Genomic DNA, 23,178 nt, shown 5'->3' on the forward strand with positions numbered 1-23,178 from the left:
TAGAGTAGACGTTACAATTCTGTCCAGGGAAGCGTTAGAGCTCTTAAATCCAAACTGTTCTCTCCTATTTCTGAGAATAAGATCTAAATTCACTCTTGTGATCATTTTAATTTAGTATGTTCTCTTTCAAAAAAACCTGTCATGTTAGGACTTAAAAAAATTAGTACATTAATTAAGTTGATTTGGATCAAGAGACTATCAGCATTAATTATTAAGTTGCTGATAATAATCACCTTCATTTATTGAATAGTTATTTAATGTCAGGAACTGTCAAGTTACCTTTAGTTCACATAAGTCTTCTGAATATCTCTGATTAATAGACAAGAAAACAGACTCTGAGACAGGTAGCAGAGTTAGCCCTAGATTCCCCACTCAGTAGGTGGCAAAACCAGCAGGCACCCTCAGAGTTGCACGTCAAATTCCATGCTCTAAGAAATTCCATACGTTTCCAAAGCAATTGCTTCTACTTCTGCAGTTTCATTTGTGTTTGTTTCTTGTTTTTTGTTTTTGTTTTTGTTTTTATCCTTTGGAGCAGCGTGGTTGGAAGGAAAGACAAGGCAAGATAAACAAATGTTAAATTACTAATTATTTGTTGGACATTTTAATAAACAATATGGTAGAAAACATTGAAGTGAAAGACTGTGATGTCCTTAATACTTCCAGCACATAGTAGATTTCTTCATTTATTTACAGTGAGTGTTTTCCAGCACTGCAGTGAATTCCAACCTTCAGAATTCAAGAATCTCTTTTTCGGTGTATATTTTCTGCTTGTCTTCTATGTGCTGGGCAGTGCACTCAGCACCAAAGACACAAAAGTAAGGAAGACATTATAGTTAAAATTAGTTTTTACCAAAGTAACGTCCAACACACATAGGAAGTACAGTTGTTTAAGACAGGCCTGAATAGATTGGGTGTATGGGTTTATTAGTCAATAAACTAAAGAACAAGGTGCAACAAGGTGACTCCTTAGATAGTCTCAGGCAGTGAGAGAGTGCAGACACAAATGTGACTTGACTCTGTCCAGTCCACTTCCTCAAACATTTAGGGAAGGCCCTATGTTGTGCTAAGCACTGTGTTGCATGCGGGGGGTGCTCAATGTCAGTCTTCAGCCCAAGTATGCATAAGACCGTCAGACAAAAGAGGTGAGTGTCTCTTCTCCATTTCCACTGGACCTGTGATCAGAGAGCAAGCTTAGGACATCATTAGACATCTAGGTATTTATAATAGATTTTCCTGTCACTCCAAATAACTGTAATCCTTTCCTAGAAGAGGACATCAAGATTTTCTTCTCTGTCTATTCTTCAAAGTTAACGTTTTAAATTACAATTCATCCCACAGGGGTGGTTTGTTTGCTCTTGAGTTAATGAGCCTGGAATAAGTAGTCTCTCCAATTTTTTTCCAAATTCTTTCTTCCGTTTTTTTTTTTTTTTTCTTTGTTTCTTCTGTGTTTAACTGGATATTTCAGTTAGAATTTCTAGCTCTTAGTCACTTGCTTTACTTAGAACTTTCCCTCGGTTATGTTTAGACAACGAATGTGTGAAAATCCTGTCATCTCATGAAGAGGCTTCTGTTTGGAATACAAATATCAAAGCTTCAAGGAAGATAAGTGGCTATGTGTAAAAATATCTTTCTCTATTCACATATTGCTGGGTAGTAACCATGTGGTAGATTTCTATTTATTGGCAACTTCATTAGTATCATATAGGTCTGGGATAATTTAAGACAGACACTAATATGCCCACCTGGAGCCCATAACCAGAGGGGACTTGACTGTGTTCAGTCCATTTCCACAAACACTTTTTGGGTTCACTGTTTCGTCCAATGTGCCCAAGAAACTTAGGGGGCAATGAGTGCCACGTCATGAGTTGACTGATACAAATTTGGAGTTTAATATTTAATATTAAGTTAATTATAATCTACATAATACGATATTAATGTAACATACACCATCAAGTATACATAACATTTAATAGGTAGATTAAGAGTCGTAAGTCTGAGTTCTAGACTGGACTTGATACCTTGTCCTGGGCAACACACACCCATGGTCTTCTTGGGTTCCATGAATTATAACTTATCTGGCCCCTTATACTGTAGAACAGTTGTAAGTTGTGGACGTATGCAGAAGTCTTTGAAAATTACAAACCACTATAAAATACAAATGATGACGTTAAAAAGATAGATATCACAATTAGTGAAGAATGACATGAGCAAACATCAAGCCTCAGCCCTAAAGTATCTTTTGTTCTGCTCTTCAGAATGTGTTATTAATTGACATGTCTATTGAATGTGCTGTGGTCACCCACAGTGGCAGACTGTTCAAATAGGGATGGCCTCCAGTGCCAGTCAAGTAGACATCCAGGCTGGGAAAAGTTTTCCCATATTTCAAATGAGATTTCACACTGTAGAAACACTATGATTCCTCAACAAATTAAACTTAGAATTACCATGTGATCCAGCAATTTTACTACTGTGCATGTAGCCAAAAAAAAAAAAAGTAGGTACTCGAATAGATAAATAAAATGTGGCACAGTGCAATATTATTCAGAATAGCCTTAAAAGAAAAGAAATTCTGGCATATACGAAAACATGGATGAACCTGGAAGATACGCTAAGTAGAAGTTAGACACAAAAAGACAAATGTTGCATCATTTCACTTCTGTAAAGCACCTAAAGTAGCAAAATTCATAGAGACAGAGAGTCAAATGGTGGTTGCCAGGGGCCAGGGGATGAGAAAGGGGAATTGTTGTTGAATGGGACAGTCTCTGGGAAGATGGCCGAGGTTCGGAGGCGGTTGGTGGGGATGTTTATACAGCAGTGTAAATATACTAGGTGCCACCAAAGTATACGCTTCAAAATGGTTCAAATGGCAAATTTATGCCGTGCATATTTTACACAATAAAAAATGAAATGTCGCATTTTCCCCTTTGAAAATGAGAATTTTGGCTGTTGGAGTTTTCTAACAAGTGCAAAATAGAGGACTTTCAGAGTGCTTAGACTTCTCACCGCAGAGTACAATTGTCAGTACCTTAGATTCTGACAGTGTTTACCTGTTTTTATTACTTAAATGACTGCTTTTTGGTTTTGCAAGTTAATGTAAACAGTAGGCACGTGTTTTGCCCAAAGCAGTCTTTCTGAAGTGTGACATTCCAAATAGAGATTCTATTTATATCAGAAGGCAATTTGGGGATTTTCTGCTTCTTAAAATGAAGGTTACGTTGGTTTTGATATGATATGTTTTTGATGTAAAGCATTTTTTTTATTCGAGTCTGTGAAAATTGACAGTCTTCATATATTTATAGTAACTTTATTTTTTTTCAATATATGAAATTTATTGTCAAATTGGTTTCCATACAACACCCAGTGCTCATCCCAACAGGTGCCCTCCTCAATACCCATCACCCACCCTCCCCTCCCTCCCACCCCCCCTCCCACCCACCCCCTCCCTCCCACCCCCCATCAACCCTCAGTTTGTTCTCAGTTTTTAAGAGTCTCTTATGCTTTGGCTCTCTCCTACTCTAACCTCTTTTTTTTTTCTCCTTCCCCTCCCCCATGGGTTTCTGTTAAGTTTCTCAGGATCCACATAAGAGTGAAAACATACGGTATCTGTCTTTCTCTGTATGGCTTATTTCACTTAGCATCACACTCTCCAGTTCCATCCACGTTGCTACAAAGGGCCATATTTCATTCTTTCTCATTGCCATGTAGTACTCCATTGTGTATATAAACCACAATTTCTTTATCCATTCATCAGTTGATGGACATTAGGCTCTTTCCACAATTTGGCTATTGTTGAGAGTGCTGCTATAAACATTGGGGTACAAGTGCCCCTATGCATCAGTACTCCTGTATCCCTTGGGTAAATTCCTAGCAGTGCTACTGCTGGGTCATAGGGCAGGTCTATTTTTAATTTTTTGAGGAACCTCCACACTGTTTTCCAGAGCGGCTGTACCAGTTTGCACTCCCACCAACAGTGCAAGAGGGTTCCCATTTCTCCACATCCTCGCCAGCATCTATAGTCTCCTGATTTGTTCATTTTGGCCACTCTGACTGGCGTGAGGTGATATCTGAGTGTGGTTTTGATTTGTATTTCCCTGATGAGAAGCGACATTGAGCATTATTTATAGTAACTTTAAATCAGAGACTCTCACCAAGCTTAAATAATAGAAAATTATTACATCCATACACATCTTCTATAGAGTCCTTTCTTCTATAGAGTCAATTTAGCTTCCACCTTTTCCATCTCGTGTTGCTAACATATTCCTGTGAGAGGCAGTTTTACAAATGGGGAAACTAAAGCATCTCAGAGAGGATCTATGATTTTTTTTGACTTGACACATTGGCTGTGATAAAAGTAGGAAAATTCATGTATCAGTGGTATATGTCATCACCCTTCTAGGTGCTGGGCTACAAATCAGTATGAATGAATCCCACTTGCGAAGGAACTCTTAGGGTCAGGATGGCAGACGAGTGAATGGTGATCGAGGTGCACTCATTGCTCCAATGGGGTTGTCCTCAGGTCACCTTAGGAGCCGGGAGGCGGGGCAAGGATCTAGACGGATGGCCAGTGAAAGATTCCTAAAGAAGCTACAGCTTTAGCTGAGACTCGAAGGATGAGTAGGAGTCACAGGTACAGGAGAAGTGCAAAGTCAGGTATCCAGGAACTTCTAGTGCATTGTTGTTTCCACTGAACCCCCTTTGCTACAACCAAATCAGTTTGCAAAATACAGTTTTACCATATTCACGTACTAAATATGTCAGATGTCACGTAGTCATTCCTTTTCATTTTACAGATGAAGAATCTCAAACCTCGAGAGTGAAGTGATACAGGGCTATCTGCCATTTCACTGTCCTTAGCTGCCTATGCCTGCTTTCTGCTTTCACCAACTCGAAAGATGCTCAGGAAACTAGAGCTCCTTCTCGTGGTATTGGTGTTGCCCTGAGGGTTGCTCTGAACTTCACACCACCCCTGTGTTGTTGTGCCTTTAGCAGTTTTACAACCAAAGATGAGCCGGGGAAGGCGGCACCTCATCTGCTGACTCCTGGGCTGGTGGGAGAATCTTCCGGATCCTTCAGTGCCCCGGAGGATGAAGGCCAAAGGGAATACCAGGCCAATGACTCTGACTCCGATGGGCCTGTCTTGTACACTGATGATGACGATGATGAAGAGGATGAGGACGAGGATGGCAGTGGGGAAAGTAAGACTTGTGTTCAAGAGGTGGGGAGGAAAGTGAGTGATGGGCAGAAGCAGGTGCACTTTGTAAAGAACAAAAGCCATGGGCGATCAGACATCTGGTGTTTTCTTCCCCCCCCCATATTCTTTTCTCATATTAGAAATGTCCGTGTTCTAAGGTTTAACTGTTGATGACAGGCCTTTCCAGATGAGGATTCCACGGGGGCCAGAGGGTCAAGTCTTTGTCTATGAGGAAGATACGCACATTTGTATTTGTACAAGGAATCAAAGCTTTCTAATGACAGAGGCAGTTTCCAAATGATCAGAGATGGCCCTTCCACCCTGAGGTCTTTCTTGAATAGAGAGCATAAATTCAGGATTCACTGGATTACTTATTGGAGGTGTTTGAGACTTCCGGTCAGTTTTATACTAGGGTTTAAAGAGAGGGGAGGGAGGAATGAGTCAAGAATGACAAATACCTTTGAAGAATTAAAAATAATCACTCTTCCACAGTAGATGAGATAGGATGCCTTCTAAGAAGGAATGCCAGTTACAGTAGATTAAGCCAACCATTCATATATAACTTCAGGAACTAGAAAGTGCTTTTTTGTTGTTTGTTTGTTTTTTTTAAACTTCTGAGCATCATGACCTAGGAGGAATTCACTATGGAATTGAATTTATACATCGTGGAAAGCTATTAATGATTGAACATCAGTTTGTCAAGTTCCTTCTAGTTTGTACTAAACAACAATAGCAACAAAATCCTCATCATCCACCTGGTATTAACTCTCCTCTGTTGAGACATTAGGGATTCTTCCTAATTAAGGATTAAGACACTGCTACCATCAGTAAACCGTCTCCAGCGTGATTTCTGAGTGGAAGCAAGAAGACAAGACTTTACAGTGCAAATAAAGGAGCTAAGTTTTTAAGACTTAAAAAAGAAAGCATTACGCAATCAGTAATTTCCACGATACGCCATCTCAGCAAAATAAACTTCAAATACCACTTTCCAAATGATGAGGTGACGCTTGCGAGTTTTTTCATGGTGCCCCAACATTTTTTTCAGAACATTTTTAAAAATAGTCCTTCAGTTTTCCAAATGAACTACATCCAACTCAAAACTGGGTTTGGGTTTGTTTGTTTTTTTTCTTTTTCCTGAGGTTAATTAAAATTCCACTCTTGCATGTGGATAAAGAATTTCTTCTGGACTCTGTTTAAAGTCCACGCCATGTGTAACCTGAGTGCTGCTTTCTAAAAGCCTCTTTCTCTGCGTTTCTTCCTTCTCCAATCCTCAGGTGCTTTGGCAAGTAAAATACGACGAAGGGATACTCTTGCTATCAAACTTGGCAACAGACCATCTAAAAAGGAACTAGAAGACAAAAACATCTTGCAGCGCACATCTGAAGAGGAGAGGCAGGAAATCCGGCAGCAGATTGGAACCAAGCTCGTCAGGTAATGGCTGAAATCTTAGTACAGCACTGACCAATCCATACTTTTCTCCCCACTGCGGTTTCCTGCCTGACAGGGATCATTGTGAATTCCTTGGGTGAGGGCACGCATGGCCTATGTGGTTTTCTAAACTTGGTCCTGATGGTGAACCACTCAAAGAGCTTGCCCTTTGGTCCAACCAGCCAGTGGCTTTGGAGTCACCAAAGCCCGAGCCAAGTGTCAAAAAACGTTTGCAGTTAAGGACCAGTTAGTAAACAATTCCGGTTTTGCTGGCCAGAAGGTCTCTGTTGCAGCTACTCAACTGTGCTGTTATAGCATGAAAGCAGCCATAAACAATACATAGACAAATGGATGCAGCTGTGTTCCAATAAAACTTTATTCACCGAAACAGGCAGGGAGCCGGATTTGGCCTGCAGGTCATATTTTGCCCAACTCCTGGCCCAATCCACAGACTCTCTGGCGTTCCTGTGATTGCCATGAGGTTCTGCCCTCTGGGCCTTGAGATTGTAGAAATATTAGTTAGCTTCAGTGTCCAGCTCCATCAAAGCCAGGTAACTATAGTCCCTCCTATCAAAACCTCCCCCTTTTAACTTGAAATAAATGGTTATCTGGGGCGCCTGGGTGGCTCAGTCGGTTAAGTGTCCAGCTTCGGCTCAGGTCATGATCTCACGGATTGTGGGTTCGAGCCTCACATCAGGCTCTGTGCTGACAACTCAGAGCCTGAACCCTGCTTCAGATTCTGTGTCTCCCTCTCTCTCTCTGCCCCGCCCCTGCTCATGCTCTGTCTCTGTCTCTGTCTCTCAAAAATAAAAATGTTAAAAAAATTTTTTTTTAAAATGGTTATCTGATTTTTCTTTCTGCCTCCAGCCATTGTAGAGTTCCTACTTTTGCTACCAGTGACTTTGGAAGTCCATTTAACTGGCAGCTTTTTTGTTTTTGTTTTGAGAGAGAGAGAGAGGGCACAAGTGAGCGAGGGGCAGAGAGAGATAGAATCCCACAAGTGGCAGAGAGAGGGAGGGAGAGAGAGAGAGAGAGAAGCGGAGCTCACCCAGAGCTCATGCTCACCCAAAACAGGGCTCATGTTCACCACACGTGGGGCGCAAGCTCACCCAAAGTGGGGCTCGTGCTCACCCGATGTGGGACTGGAACTCATCAACTGTGTGATCATGACCTAAGCCGAAGTCAGATGCTTAACGACTGAGCCCCCCCGCCCCCCGGGCGCCCTTAACTGGCAGCTTTAATAGAAGCGAGTGCCAAAGCCTTGTTTTCCATGATCACTTTAAGCATATTTAAGTATGAGCTATTTTGCTGACTTCTCTCACTCTGCGTCAGTTGGGAGAAGGGAGTAGTCTGAGATCCCAGGGCAGGATTTGGAGGTGGAAGAAATCCCTCTCCTTGCTTAGAAGTGGAAGACTTCTGTGACTGTGTCATACCTACAGGGCTGGTATGTGGGGGTTCTGAGGCTGTTATCTGTTTGGCAGATGGGACCAAGCAGCGGCTTGGGGTAGATAAATGAGATGATACGCTGAAGGCACTTGAGTGCCTGGATCGTAGCAAGCACTTAATAAAATTAAATATTTTTATTATTGATTTAAATAATTATATATATGTTAAACAGGTAAAACATTCTTAAAAATTAAACCCAAAAGCGGCAACTTTGTTCAGTATTTTTGAAGAACAACCTAACAGTGTGAAAGAAAAAAAAAGGAATTGTGTAGCAGTGTATTGTTTTACGTGGTAATTGTTTTACATGTTGAGGTCATTTGAGAGACTATACAAGAAGGAAATAATCCAGAAGAGAAAAGGAAAAAACACCTATATATTTTACAAAGATGTTTATTTCAAGGCTATTTATAGCAGTGACAACTAAAACAAACCAAATGCTCAAAAACAGGGCGCTGATGGAGAACCTTGTGAAGTAAGCTGAGAGCAGTGATTTTCCAACTGCCTCATCAAGGATTTCTTGGAGGGAACACTCTGGCTTCTATGGGGGGGATCCAGGGCAGTGTGGGTGTGTTTGGGGTGGGACGGGAGGGACTCCTTCATCCCAGGCTTAACCATCCAACCAGAACACCCTCTTCTGTCTGTTTGATAAAAGGATCCTACCCCCACCCCTAAAAGTTTGAGAGCCTCTGAAAGTATGCACGTAGACCACATCGAGAAAATATTTTATCTGAGTAGTTTTAAATATGTAAAATTTGCAGAATTGTTTCTTTACAAATATCACACATCTGATCACTGCCGTTAAAGATAAATCACCCATAGTCCCTACCTTAGGGGACTCCGTGTGTCGTGGAAGAGACAGACTGACATACTCCTTGGTGAGGTCAGTGAAAAGCACCAACATCTAGGTCAAGAGAACTGGGTGTGAGACCTTGCTCTAACTTTCACTAGTACCTGATATTCAGCAAGTGACTTAATCTGTTATTTCCTCATTTGTAAAATGGGAACTGGCTACTCCCTTGCTGAGTTGTTTTGAGGATCCACGATAATGTAAGTTAAGCACCTAGCACAGCACCTGGGACTTTAAGAGTATGAACTAACAAGAGCTATGATTATCGTCTTACCTTTATTATTACTTGTGTGGTAAGTGCTCTAATAGATGTGTGATCTTTGTATGACTGCTGTGTAGGGGCAGAGAATTCACAGGACAGGATAGGACAGGTCAAACACCCAACCGAAGGGTACTATTTTAGTCATTTGTACGATTTCTGTAGGTAGAGAAAGAGAGAAAGGTATTCCTGAGGGAGGAAACCCCATAAACCAAAGAAGGATGATGTCTTTGGTGGATGAGAGAGTGCAGAGGTGTAATAGGGTACATGGCTGGTTGGCATGGTAGTTCACTGGGTTCTTTTGTAAGCTCAATTATGCAAGTTACTTCCAAGGTAGCTCTGATGAAAATTAAACTTTAACAAAATTTTTAATGAGGTCTTTAAAATAACATTGATTTCAGTTCCTCACGCCATTTCTGCCACAGCTGGAACATTTATAATTCATGGTATCTTTAAGTAAGATTACATCTCATATACATTAGTTTAATTTGTGCAAACTCAACCTACATCCGGAAGAAATTTTTTCTGTAATTAACAACAAATTAACATTGTAAACAAGACGAAGAAAAGGTATAAAGAGTCGTTAGGACATTCAGCTTTTGTTTACAAATAGGTAGCTACTAGTCACAAATGAACCTGGCTTGGGGCACCTGGGTGGCTCAGTTGGTTAAACACCTGCTTCTTGATTTCCACTCAGATCATGATCTCAGGGTCATGAGATCGAGCCCCGAGTTGAGCTCCTTGCTGGGCATGGAGACCACTTAAGACTCTCTCTCCCCCTCTCCCTGTGCCCTTCGCCCGATTGCACGCACATGTATGCGCTCGCTCCCTCTCTCAAAAAAAATTTTTTTTTTAAATGAGCCTGCTTTTCTCAAAAGCAGGTGGGAAGGGTCCATATATCTTAAAATAACTCTACTACATGTATTATAAATCCATTTGAGGTCACAAAAGCAGTATTTCACAGGAATTACTACACTGTCCAGTGTGGATCAACCATCTTTTGAGTTAGTATGAACTCTTCAGCAGAAGACTTCTTTATATTCTAATGATCTGTATGTTAATTAGGAGATAGGCTAAGCTATTCTGTTAGAAACCAAAAAGTGCAGTGGTCCAAATAAGACACTTCCACATGTTTATTTCCTTTCCACAGAACAGTCCAGAGGTAGGTGGACTCTCCAGGATGCGTGGGACTCCCCACCCACTCCTTATAGTTAGCTGGACACTCAGATTCTTTCTGTCCTATTGCTTTTCCATCCCCATGGATATTCTCATCTGCGTGATCCAAGCTGGCTCACATGACCATGTTTGAGTTCTAGCCCATGGAAGAAGGAAAGAAAGAAAAGGAAATACACAGTCATTTTAAGGGTAAAAAGCAGAAGTTACAGATACCACTCTGTTCATATCCCATTGCAAGGACTCAGTCGCAAAACCACACCTTGCGGCTGGGGAGGCAGAAGTCTGTAGTTGGGGGACCACAGCCACAGCTCAGGAGGTTCTGTATCTAAAAGAGAGGAGGAAGAATGGATCAGGGGAGTTGGTAGCAGTCTCAGACAGTCTTTAGTCTCCAAACTAACAGAAAGGAGACTTTTATTTTGTAGGTGTAAAATGGATTTGTGTTTCCCCAAACAGGAAAAGAATAAAGCTTTCTTTGTTATTGTATTTCACATTTCGCATCAAGGAGGTCTTGTTTGTAACCTACAACATATCCTTTTTGTCATCATAGGAGACTTAGCCAGAGGCCCACAACTGAAGAATTAGAGCAAAGAAATATCCTAAAACGTGAGTATCTTATCTTATTTGGTGATTTCTCATGTAACCATTAACAAGCTCCCTTCAGAGATGATCCATTTATCAGTAGGAAACCTCCATGTTTAGCCACAAATGATTAGAAGGGCCCGTTTAGATCACATTTCTAGATAATTAAAAAAATGGGGTGCATGGATGGCTCAGTCAGTTAAGCACCCAATTCTTGATTTCCGCTCAGGTCATGATTTCACGGTTTGTGAGATCGAGCCCCATGTGGGACTCCATGCTGATAGCCTGGAGCCTGCCTGGAATTCTCTTTCCCTCTCTCTTTGCCCCTTCCCTACTTGTGCGCGCTCTCTCTCTAGCTCTCTAAAAATAAATAAGTAGAATTAAAAAAATAATTTCTTGAAAGTTGTATTTCATTTTATGGCTTTGAGCCTGATTTCCCCCAGACCAGAGTCATGGTTGTGACAGTTGTTTGTAAGAAAGATGAAATATATCCGTGTATTCTTTTACCCAAATGTTACATAGAAGAAAATGCTCTAGTCTGCTTGCAAATAAATGTCAAAGAAAAAGCCAAAGAATCCCCAAGGAAATAAATCAAACATTCCTATATTATTATTAATAATACAGTTTGTTGCCAGGTTTAACAAATGACTCCATTTAAAACAGAATTATGGTAAAAGAAATTCTTGAGCCCTTTTCATTTTCCTTTGTTATGATAACTCTGTTTCCCTTTTGAGTTATCTATAATTTCTCAGGAGTTAAGGAGTTCTCCATTCATTTTCCTACTTCATTTTCCCTTTCTCTTTTCCCTTCTGTTTTCTTTGACTTTCCTTCTTACTCGCTAGTCCAGTAGAACTTCACTGGAGTTCGTATGTTAAAGCTATAAAACTAATAGAAGCACAGTTTGTCATTATATGCTGTGTCCATGTGGTTACCAACCACAGTGACTTAAGTAATGGATATTTTTAAGTTGAGCCTAGCTGCAGTTTTATATATTATTAACCCAGTTTCAGAAGAGCTTTTTATTGTATGAAATATAAAAACATCAGGGCTGGGCAGAGCTCCGGATAGTACTACAATAGCAATGAGCTGCGGGCATGCTGGAAATCTTTTTCGATCAGGCTTTTAGAGGTAATTCTTCTCTGGATGATCCCCATTCTTCAATCTGAGTTGTTTTCTTTCCCTAAGGAATGAAAGAATTTTTTTTCAGTTTATTTATTCATTCTGAGAGAGAAAGGGGCGGGGAGAGAAGTGAGGGAGACAGAATCCCAAGCAGGCCTCCACACCATCAGCACAAAGTCCAAAGCGGGGCTCAGACTCATGAACTTCAAGATCCTGACCTGAGCTGAGATCGAGTCAGATGCTTAACCGAGTGCGCCACACAGGTACCCCAGGAATAAAAGATTTTAATGATACGTTTATACTATACTTGCCATTACTAAGACAACCCAACAAAGAAGACTGAACAGTGAGAGCAACTGAGTCTATGGGATTCTTTCCTTGGAATGCTTTTTTCTGGCCGTTGGTGAGCAAAACTGGAATAGAACCCAAAGAAGGGCTTAACGTGACCATCAGTATGTAGAAGAGCCAGTACAGAGATGGAAAAAGTCATGGGTAGAAAAGCAAATAAAATTGTGTTTTAATTTTCTGAGGAAGGATGAAAGCAACATTTAATTTTGACAACAACACAAAACCAAAAAAGCTTGTGGCTTTTGATAGTAGGTCCCTGGAAAATATTTCTTGAACTAAATTTTAGGTAAGCTCAAGAGCAGACCGTAAGCTCCTAAAACACAAAGATTATGCCTTATTGGATGCCTGATGCAATACCTGGGGGGGGATAAAAAAAGGAGGAGCGAATTCTGGGTAATTCTTTTCTGCTTCTGCGAGACAAATGGTGCCAAACCACATTGCTGTTTGGTTATTTGAGGAACTATTTCATAGATGTAGAAATTTATCACACATTGATCTTAAGTGCTGTCTTGGCTTCTATACCCCATTTTCCTGGAGGTTCAGGGAAGAGGGAAACGCCAAAGTCAACTTCACATTTGATTCCAGTCCTTTTTTTACTTCCTTCTTAGTTTATCTAACCATGCTTATTCTGGAAACAAAAGACACATTTCCAGTCTGGAGAGGCTGATAACTGGCTTACGATCTCCTGACATAATATTGTATGGCCAAGGGAAGCAGAAAAGAGAACTGGTAGAGGTCATCCAGAGCAATCCACTGAGCGGTCCCAGGGAACTGAATGGCATAGCTTAGAATACTGTGTTCAGCCCCTGTGTGCCTCTGGGTTCTTCCACATAGATGACTCTTTTTTGTGTGTTTATTTCATCTCCAGCTTTTGTTCAAAAGCAGTATGATTGACTATTTGAAAAAAGTCCGTGTGTGAGATGGTGTGGTTGTTTTTTTGTTGTTGTTTTTTTGGGTTTTTTTTTGGAACGTTTGCTTATTTTTGAGACAGAGAGAGACAGAGCATGAACGGGGGAGGGGCAGAGAGAAGGAGACACAGAATCCGAAGCAGGCTCCAGGCTCTGAGCTGTCAGCACACAGCTCGATGCGGGGCTCGAACTCACGGACCGTGAGATCATGACCTGAGCCAAAGTTGGACACTTAACTGACTGAGCCACCCAGGCACTGCCAGTATTTTTGTTTTTTTGTTTGTTTGTTTTTAAGGACACTTATTTTAACTGGGTCATCTTTTCTTGACAGACTAGGGAATTCATTCACAGAGTAAACTAACTCAGCAGCTGTCAAATCCAAGCTCATCATTAGTTTATTACACATGAGTCAGGTGGCAGTCAGTGCAGATCTCACTTTCAGTGGAGACCAAGGGCACATTTTATTCCTTAATTTATCAGTCACCATAACACATCTTATTCCATCTCTTTCCTATTTTACTGCGTCTAGGCTTTTTTAAACAAAAAACAAAAAACAAAACTATAAAGTTAGGTTTAATTGTACATTTTAGAACCAAGTCCTTAATATTATTAAAATAGAAAGCAAGTTCTGGTGCTTGAAAGGTCAACTTTTGCCTATCAGAAAAAGAGATACTCATGGAACACCTTTTACAGGGCAGGCATAGGAGATGCAGATCTGTTTAGCTATGACAATAGCTATATATTCTCTAGAGAAAAAGTATATTAGGCCATTGAGTGCTGTATTTTTTCCCAACATTTTATTATGAAATTTTTTAAATATAGAGAAAAGTTGAAAATTTTTATAGTAAACACCCATACATGTACTATTTATAATCTACTATTAACATTTTGTCACATCTTGCTTTATCACATATCTGTCCTTACATTGATCCATGTTATTTTTTTGATGCATTTCAAAGTAAGTGTATAAATACATTTTCATTTTCATGGTTTCATATAAAACCATGTAAAACCCACAAAAAATATTTGGCTTTAAGTTTATTTGTTTATTTGGAAAGGAGAGAGAGAGTGAGGTGGGGCAGAGAGAGAAGGAGAGAGAGAATCCCAAGTGGACTCCACAGTGTCAGTGCAGAGCCCCATGTGGGGCTTGAACTCACAAACCGTGAGATCCTGAGCTGAGCCAAAGTCAAGAGTCAGATGCTCAACCAACGGAGCCCCCCAGGTGCCGCAAATATTTGGCTTTTATTAAACTTAGTTTATCTGAATCGATGACTCAGGAATATAATATTCCAGTTGCTGATGTTTTGGTGCTTTTCTGTCTTCTCCTTTTAGCTCATCCCTAAAATGCTCTGGGCAACATTTGCTAGCTGGATAGGTTTCCTGTAGTGCCCATGGTTATTAAACCACATGTGTTGTTTGTGTGTTTATGGCAAATGCTTCCTGTGACTGCTCTGAAATATCCACCCCCCTGCTTTGATGGAGTTACTAAAGGCAAGGTTTGTCAATGAGTCACGTCACTTCCTTCATGAATATCGCTCCAGTCTATTTAGAGTGACCAGAAAGGTGTACATCCTACTGTATAATTAGTCCTTTACTAAACAGAGAAACAAAGAAAACGTTAAAAAAGAAAAGTGAGGGGCGTTTGGGTGGCTGAGTCAGTCCCACTCTTGATTTCAGCTCAGGTCATGATCTCACCTCACAGTTGTGAGATCAAGCCCTGTGTCGGCTCTGCACTGGGCCTGGAGCCTGCTTAAGATTCTCTCTCCCCCTCTCCTTCTTCCCCTACCCCTGCTCACCAGTTCTCTCTCTCTCTCTCTCTCTCTCTCTCAAAAAAGAAATAACTAAATTTCATTTCATTTCATTTCGTTTCATTTCATTTCAACTCAGTGAGTTTTTTTAAACTAAGATTTGACCTTGATTCTTTGTAAGAGATTTTACGAGTATTTAAAAAGATTCAGAAGATCAGTCATGTTGACTTCCCTCCACCTCTTACCTTCTTTAACTTCTTTAAAAGCACAATTTCAGGGGCACCTGGGTAGCCCAGCCGGTTAAGCATCTGACTTCAGCTCAGGTCATGATCTCACGGTTTGTGGGTTCGAGCCCCGCGTCGGGCTCTGTGCTGACGGCTCGGAGCCTGGAGCCTGCTTGGGATTCTGTGTCTCCCTCTCTCTGTCTCCCTCCCTCCCCTGCTCACACTCTGTCTCTATCTCAAAAAATAAATTAACGTTAAAAAACTTGAAAAAATAAAAAAGGTAAAAGCATGATTTCAAATATGGAAATATGTAAGGAAGTCAGCTCCTGATGTTAAAAACGAATTCCCACATGGTAGAATTCTGTTTATTTAACTTCCTCAACTGCAGTTGGCCCTTCTTTTTTTAAATAGGTAACTTGCTATCACTCAGATGTACAGTATGCTTAATAATATGAAATTATCCAATATTCCCTCACAAAAATTAAAGCATTTGTTGGCTTTGAGTCATATTAGATATCCACTTTTCTGTCTTTGAAAAGTACCTTTAAAAATATAGCACAATCACTTTATAGGAAGAATTGACTAAAATGCTTTGAAGATTATATTTTTCTTTTCATTAGTAATATCATTAAAGGCTGACCTTGTAAAGCCTTCCTTTGAATCACATGAACCACAAATTTAGCTTTTGTCTGTTATGTATAATTTATAACCTACATGCCTTGCCCAACTCATATAAAGTAAATATTTGACCCTAAGGATATATTTTAAGGATATCAAAGGATATATATTTTGTGAAGCAATTAGAAAAACCCACAGTATTTTCATAGGAGGAAATATGAATTATAACAAAATTTGTTTGACACACAGGCACTTCCTGAAAGTGTACTAACTGCCTGTTTCTTATCTCGCAGGGTGATTTCAGCTTATGTTTACTCTTTGTCTAAATAACCAGACTCAGCATTCCTTTTCTTATGAATTAAAATTAGTATTTTGGAAGAATGTGGAAACTTTTCTCTGTCCAGATATGGGAAGTTAATAGAGAATTTAGCCTGTTCAACTAACAAATACAATCGGTGCAAATATTGAATACTGATGTTTTATTCATTATAAAAACAATCTTAGTAGTAAGAAGTCTATTTGAATTTTTAAAATAAATTTATCTTTTCATAGAACAGACTTTTCTTTTTCAACGTTTTGGTTGAGCCTTTTTGTATTGTGTGATGTTCCTTCAATAGAATTCGTAACGGCATCTTCTAAGAGATCATCTTTTGTAAGCGTTGGTGTCCAAGAAGTAAAATCTATGCTCATGTATCAAACAAACGATGAGCTATTGGAAGCAACAGAGGAAAGTTCATCAAATAAGTAATGATTAAGATCTGAAGGGGTATTTATTTCTTTAAAATCCCTGGTCATTTTTCTCTTAATCCCATCCGTTGGACAGCATTCATTAAATTGGCCGTTAAATTTTACTATTTGGTGAAGCACTAGAGAAAAAAAAAGACTTTGGAAAGTCAAGTCACAAGAAAATAAATCATCTCCATCAACAGTACACCATAATAACCCCATTCAGAACATTCTGGTTTGAAGTCAGACTCCAAAGAAATGACTGCATTCTGCTACTGTGGAAACCAAAGCAGACAAAATCAAGTATTTTGGTTGGATTTGAATGGAAATCAACTCAGACATGCATCAGATGGTTCTAATTTGCTCTTTTGATATGTCTCAGATCTTTATGTGAAGGCCAGATCCAGAAGTAAGTTTTTATCTGCCTTCTGATAAATTGTGCTAAGCCCATGAGATGTTCAGCAATGAAAGGTTTTCACCAGAGTGTGGACACCCTTATAGTTTTTTTCAGAACACAATATGAAGTCAGGAAGCAAAAAGGTTTATAGTCAGTAAGGAAACCGATCCCATAAGGAGAAAAAGTGATATATAAATTAATGATCGATCTTTCTGCAAAATCTTTTGACAACTTTTTATGTCAGAGTGTTTGATCATTATCTAAGTCAAATAGTTGTGGCCTGATCTACTTTTCTGATTATAATATCATTTATAGTAACTAAGTCTTCCTGCGTTTCCTCCCCCACCCTCATTCATAAACAGAAAAGAATGAAGAGGAAGAACAAGAAGCAAAAATGGAACTTAAGCGCAGACTCAGCAGAAAGGTGATGAAAACATGACTGTTAATGATCATGTGTGTTTTGAGATATACTTCATTATTTAAATGCAGATCAGCCCTCTGCCTTTACATTTGATACTGAGGAATAATTACTCCGATTAGTTCACTACCTAATCAAAGACATTAAGATCAATGGAATGCATATAATATGGATTATGTTTATATTTACGATTGCATGATATGCTAATTTGAAAAGTTAACAATCAAAAGTTTTAAATTACATTTACCAATTACGAATATAGCATGTAATCTGTGTGAATACTTGTTTAAATGCGAAGAGGAACAAAAAAGAAAAGAAAACCACACAAATGTCTTTTATTCAGCGATAACCATTATTAACATTTCAATATACAGTTTTTATTTTTTTTATTTTTATTTTTTTTTCAATATACAGTTTTTAAAAATGCTCACGTTTTCTGTGTAGTCTTGGAAATATTACATAAATATTAAATTGAAGATCTGCCACTAGTCCATGTGTGAGCTGGGTCAGGAATTTTTAAGTGAACTTGAGTACCCAACCTGCCTGCTGCTGGGCTACCTAACTTGACAAATGGCTTACCTCCAAAACTCGGACTGTTGTTTCCACCCACTCATAAAAACATAAATCTGACACCAGGGTCATCGCTTTTTCTGTGTTAGAATAACAATAGTCTTCGGAAAAATTAAGCACTATCAGAGTTTATCTTTCATTATATTTCACTATAAATCTTTATACAAATATATAAAGATTTACTTGTAATTCTTCAGATTATACCTTTCACACCTGGATAAGGCAGGATAAGTAAAATATGACATCTGCAGTGAAGTGTGTGACCTGACCCACGTTTATCTGAGATGGCTGGGGAGTCCACAGCAAAAGCACTCTAAGGCATACAGAAGAAACTCCATTCCCATGGAAAAGTTGGAGACTATTTTGAGAGATTTTGGTTTTCATTTTTAGGGAAAAAGATCCTTAATTCATCTCTTTTTTTTTTTTTTTTTTTTTTTTCAAAGATCCTACATGTCAAGTAATGATCAAGCTGACAAAGTTCCTGTAAACTGAATTGCTAGAGATGGCTCTTGTGGCATTCGGTGGCTGTTATGTTACCAGCTACAAATAAGAATAGCCCCTCCTCACTGTCCATGCTCACCCCTGCCATACACAGTTATCTTTTGTCAATCCATTTGGGCCCCACCGGGAGGCAACAGAGCCTGGCCTGACCCCCTGACTCCCGCTTCCCTCCACTCTACAGAGCTCTCTGCCATAGGTACAGAACATTCCATCGCGCTAATAACACAGTCCTAAAGGGCAAGACTGGATGGAGAATTTCTGACCCATGTGGCCTCTGGTCCCTTGCCTTTCGGGCACTCCCCAGAGGCAGTGATTTCTCTACCTCCTTACCCCCACATGCCCTGGAGAGGCAGTAAGAAGCTAGCAATATAGATTGAACAACATGTGAGTATAAGGGAACCATTTAGATCATTCCTCCCTCTGTCCATTGCCTACCAGGGCTTTATGAAGCTAGAAGGAGTCACGGTTGCCATACCCCAGCTCAAGTGAACTCAGAGTGTAGACCCAGGCCCTTATAGGAGTGCTCAAGTGACTTGAATGTTAGAGCATTGACCTGCTTCAGCCTCTGATTTTACTCAAGAGGACACTGAGGCTCAGGAAAGGTTTTTTGGGGTTTTGTTTGTTTGTTTTCCACAAACACATCATTTTTGTGTGTCAAGGTGCTCAGTTTTTTTAAATTGAAGTTGTATGCATACGGAACTTCTCCAAAAGAAGACCACTTAGACAATGAATGGTCTGGCTGTATACACAGTACATCTATGGGTAAAAAAGATACTGGAAATGGACCCCATGGGTAAAAGAGGCCTGGGTCTATGGCATCTCCAGACTGAGAGAGGCCACAGAAGCATGAACCTTAGTAGCAGAGAGTGGATCATGCCTGTCAGCTAGGGCCCAGCAATCTTTAGTGTCTCAGAGCCATCTCTCTTTATTCTTGGGCTTGGGAAAGGACCAAGAGAGGAGAACAAATACACAGGGCTGGGTGGATTAAATATAACTGTAAATTTGAATTTGACTAAGACCATAGGAGGAATCCAAGTTATTAGAAGTGTCTTAAAGGTCTCAGCCTATTTTAAGGAGTTAAGGCCCCCTGAATGTACTCCGTGCCCCTGTGCATTTCTGCACAGCAGCTTTTCCCACCGGGATAATGTCAAATCTGGGCCTGGGTCTCTAGTCCTTCCCAGATGACCACCATAGACACGCCCTTCACCGGACCATTTCTTTGTCATAACTTTGTACATTTCTGAATATAGAGGTTTAATATAATAGGAACAGAGATCTCATTTCGAAAAGTTACAGTGCTTTTGTCTGGATGATTCAGTCTCCAAGCCAGCCATCCTATATCTGGATTGCTATTGTGTCTGCGTGGCTTCGTGTTCCTTGTGTCAGGGATGACAGGTGCCTTTATCGCAATGCCAGGCAAGTTGGGGAAAATAGCATAACGCAGATGGCTGCCAACGCCTGTGACCTATCTAACAATGATGATTTTTATAGTTTCAGAATTAGGGCACACTGCTTTCTGGTTCTCATTAGAAACTCCCAAGATGCTGCTGCCTTTTTTTTCTCTTTTGGATATCTGAAAGTGACCTTGTTTAACCATAACTTTGAAGTTCTCTATAGACAACTTGCCACCATGAGGCTGTAAATGGTCTCCTGAACTTGTCCTTTTTTCCCTATCCCCCTGCAGCTCAGCCTGAGACCTACAGTGGCCGAGCTCCAAGCTCGAAGGATCCTGCGGTTTAATGAGTATGTGGAAGTCACCGAGTCTCCTGACTACGATCGCCGGGCAGACAAGCCCTGGGCCAGGTTAACACCTGCAGACAAGGCAAGAAATCCTCATGGTTTTAGCCGTGATTTTATTTATGATTTTATTGCTTTTCTCAAAGCTTCAATATCCGTGTGGCCTCACCCCGCAAACACACACATATCAGTCGTCCCAGGAGGCTAGATATTACCACATAACTCAAAAGTTTTCTGCCTTTAGTTATTTGAGCCACTTAAGTGATCCATTTAGGAATAGCAATGGAGTTCTTTCAGCTAAGTCTTAGAAAAAATGAGTTCTTAGTTACCGTGTAACCTGCCTGCATTCATACCTGGATTGAGGGCACGGTAGTTCCACAGCCATGATTTTTCCTTACTGTTAGAAAATATAATTTATACAAGTTATACAATTATATACAAGGGATATGTTAATAGTGAAATACAATTTATACAAGGGATATGTTAATAGTGAAAAAGGTATTGATCTATATGAAGGCTGACACACTTTTTCTACAAACAGCCAGAGAGTAAATATTTTAGGCTTTGTGGGCCATATAGTCTTTGTTGCAATAGCTCAGCTCTGTCGTAGTCTGAAAGCAGCCATAGACAACAGGTAAGTGAATGGATGTATATGTGTTCCAATAAAACTTTTTTTACAAGAACAGGTGGTGGGCCAGATTTCCCCTGCAGGCTATGGTTTACCAACTCTTAATCTATATCATAGCTCACAGTCCAGAAAAACTTGAAATGTATAGTGAGTCCCATCATGGAGAAAGACTATTTTATGAGTAATATAGTTCCAAAGCCAAACAATTTTGCTAACCTTTTGTTTTCAAATTCTTCAGTTTAGGGTTTTCCTAATATCCCAAATAATGATTTCTAATTTTTGTCTCTAAGCAAAATTTGGTATCAAATAAACTCATGCCACATACAGTCTTAATGCTAGAGCTCAGTATTTTAATTATATGCCGTGCTGAAGCTTTTTAATAGGTTTCATTCTGTAAAGCACCTGCTGCATTCAAGCACGTATCAGAGATACAGATCAGAAATCATCTGCTCATAAGAAGAAATGAAAATGAGGGAGGAAAATGATCACAAAGGAAGGATGTTTGGAATGAGAATAGAGAGTAGAGGGAGGCTAAGAATAGCACCCAAGGGACCCAACGTTGGTGAAGAGGCAGTCGAACATGAAGAAGAAATGTCTGTGAGGTAGGGAAAGAGGAGAAGACGTAGCCCAATAGCCTAGGCAGGAGAAGATCAGGTCACAAGTGGTTAGTCATGTGGCTAGAGGGGACGTTTTAGCAGTCTGGTGGGTGGAAGCCTGACTAGTAGAGAAAAGGAAAATAAAATAAAACCTCAAGAGTCTTGGCTGTGAAGGAGAAGCCATAGAAGGAGGTAATCACTTGAGCGGTGATGATTGTGGAGGCTGCAAGCTTTTATATATACGAGAAATACCTGAGCAATCTTTTATGCCACAAAGAAGGGGCCAAAAGAAAAAGAAAGGTTGAATACATAGGAGAAAAGGCCAGTAACTGATATAGTAGGGCATAATCAATGGAGCAGCAGGAGAATGTATGTTTGTAGAAAAGGCAAGGAAGGGACCCTTGCGGCTGGGATGGCGAGCACAGGCTGAGGAACGCCCTAAAGGTAGAGGCTTCTCCAAGGCAGGTAAAATCACTCAGGTTGAGGGAAGCCACCAGGGGATGAAGAAGATTGGTACACAGGTACGTGTCAAGCTCACTGCTAATCAGTGCCTTGTTTCTTGAAGGAAATGTCAAGGTTATGGGTTACAAAGAATTGCCTGTAAACTACTTACTGTGGTTTCTTGCCCTCACCCCCAAGGCTCCCTGTGTAAAGTCCAGCCCTGTACTATTCCCTAGGTTACCAAGAAGAAGAATGCCTGGTCTTGAGAGCCTTGTGTTCTAGTCAGAGGGTATACTCATGGACACAAGTGCTGTGAGTGCAGAGTGCATGGAGTCCTGAGAGAGGGTAAGGGGAAAGGTGGGAAGATTTGGGGGCAAGCCCCTCCCACCCTTGAGGTGAGCCTTGAAGGTATCTCATTAAGCATGGTGTGGACGGCGGGAGCCTGCCATTTGCCTACTGCCTACTCCTCACATCCAGGTCTCCTGCAAGTTGTCATGGGTGTGAAAAACATGTCTCCCCCTGGGAACCCCTCTTGGGCTGATGTGAAACACAGCTAAGACTATTGAGTGTGTTTTATCCTAATCACAGCCCTCAACCAGCAGCCCTTTGCTCTTCCCTTTACTGCCTCACATGTAATTCTGAGTGGTTTCCACTGCTTTATTTGCCTTCCTTCCTGCACTTTCCCCTCTCTGTTCAGCAGCAGTAGACTTCACTTATGACCTCATGTGTTGTCTGACACCTCACAAAGAAACACGAGGCTTGAGGTCAGGTTCAGTCTTTAGGGTGAGTGTTAACAACAGATAACATTTCTTTCTCAACCCTAACCCTGTCTCAGTTCTGGTCGTATACATTCTTCTGGCATTTTGGTTTTTTATTTTATTTAGTTGTGAATTGTATCACATGGTGAAGAATGTGTGAAACAAATGTACCATTTAACTAATAAAAGGAAGAGACCTGTTTTATTAATCCCTGAATATTACTAGTACCTGAAAAGAGCTCTGTGTGCTCCTTCCCAATTGCATTTCTCTCCCTTCCATAAGGAATAACCACCAGGGCACCTGGATGGCTCAATTGGTTGAGCATCTGCCTTCAGCTCAGGTCATAATCTCACAGTTTGTGGGTTCGAGCCCCATGTCGGGCTCTGTGCTGACAGCTCAGAGCCTGGAGCCTGCTTCAGATTCTGTGTCTCCCTCTTTCTCTGCCCTTTATACCCCACCCCGAAAATAAATAAACATTAAAAAATTAAAAAAAAAAAAAAAGGAATAGCCACCAC

The 23,178-nt window shown here is 40.4% G+C and overlaps 1 protein-coding gene across 9 annotated transcripts in view; it reads left to right on the forward strand.

The window, feature by feature from the left end:
- Nucleotides 1–23,178, forward strand: part of PHACTR2 (phosphatase and actin regulator 2) — a 274,251-nt gene that overhangs the window by 220,830 nt on the left and 30,243 nt on the right. For 5 of the 9 annotated variants that reach the window (XM_045499878.1, XM_045499883.1, XM_045499882.1 and 2 more), the window contains 5 exons: nt 4,987–5,195; nt 6,466–6,622; nt 10,895–10,950; nt 17,377–17,438; nt 20,188–20,325. In XM_045499878.1, the coding sequence (XP_045355834.1) occupies nt 4,987–5,195; nt 6,466–6,622; nt 10,895–10,950; nt 17,377–17,438; nt 20,188–20,325 (622 nt within the window). The remainder of the gene's footprint in view (nt 1–4,986; nt 5,196–6,465; nt 6,623–10,894; nt 10,951–17,376; nt 17,439–20,187; nt 20,326–23,178) is intronic. The other 4 variants (XM_045499879.1, XM_045499884.1, XM_045499881.1 and 1 more) reach the window with 1 other exon arrangement.

Source organism: Leopardus geoffroyi, chromosome B2, assembly GCF_018350155.1.
Source record: "Leopardus geoffroyi isolate Oge1 chromosome B2, O.geoffroyi_Oge1_pat1.0, whole genome shotgun sequence".
Classification (NCBI taxonomy): domain Eukaryota; kingdom Metazoa; phylum Chordata; class Mammalia; order Carnivora; family Felidae; genus Leopardus; species Leopardus geoffroyi.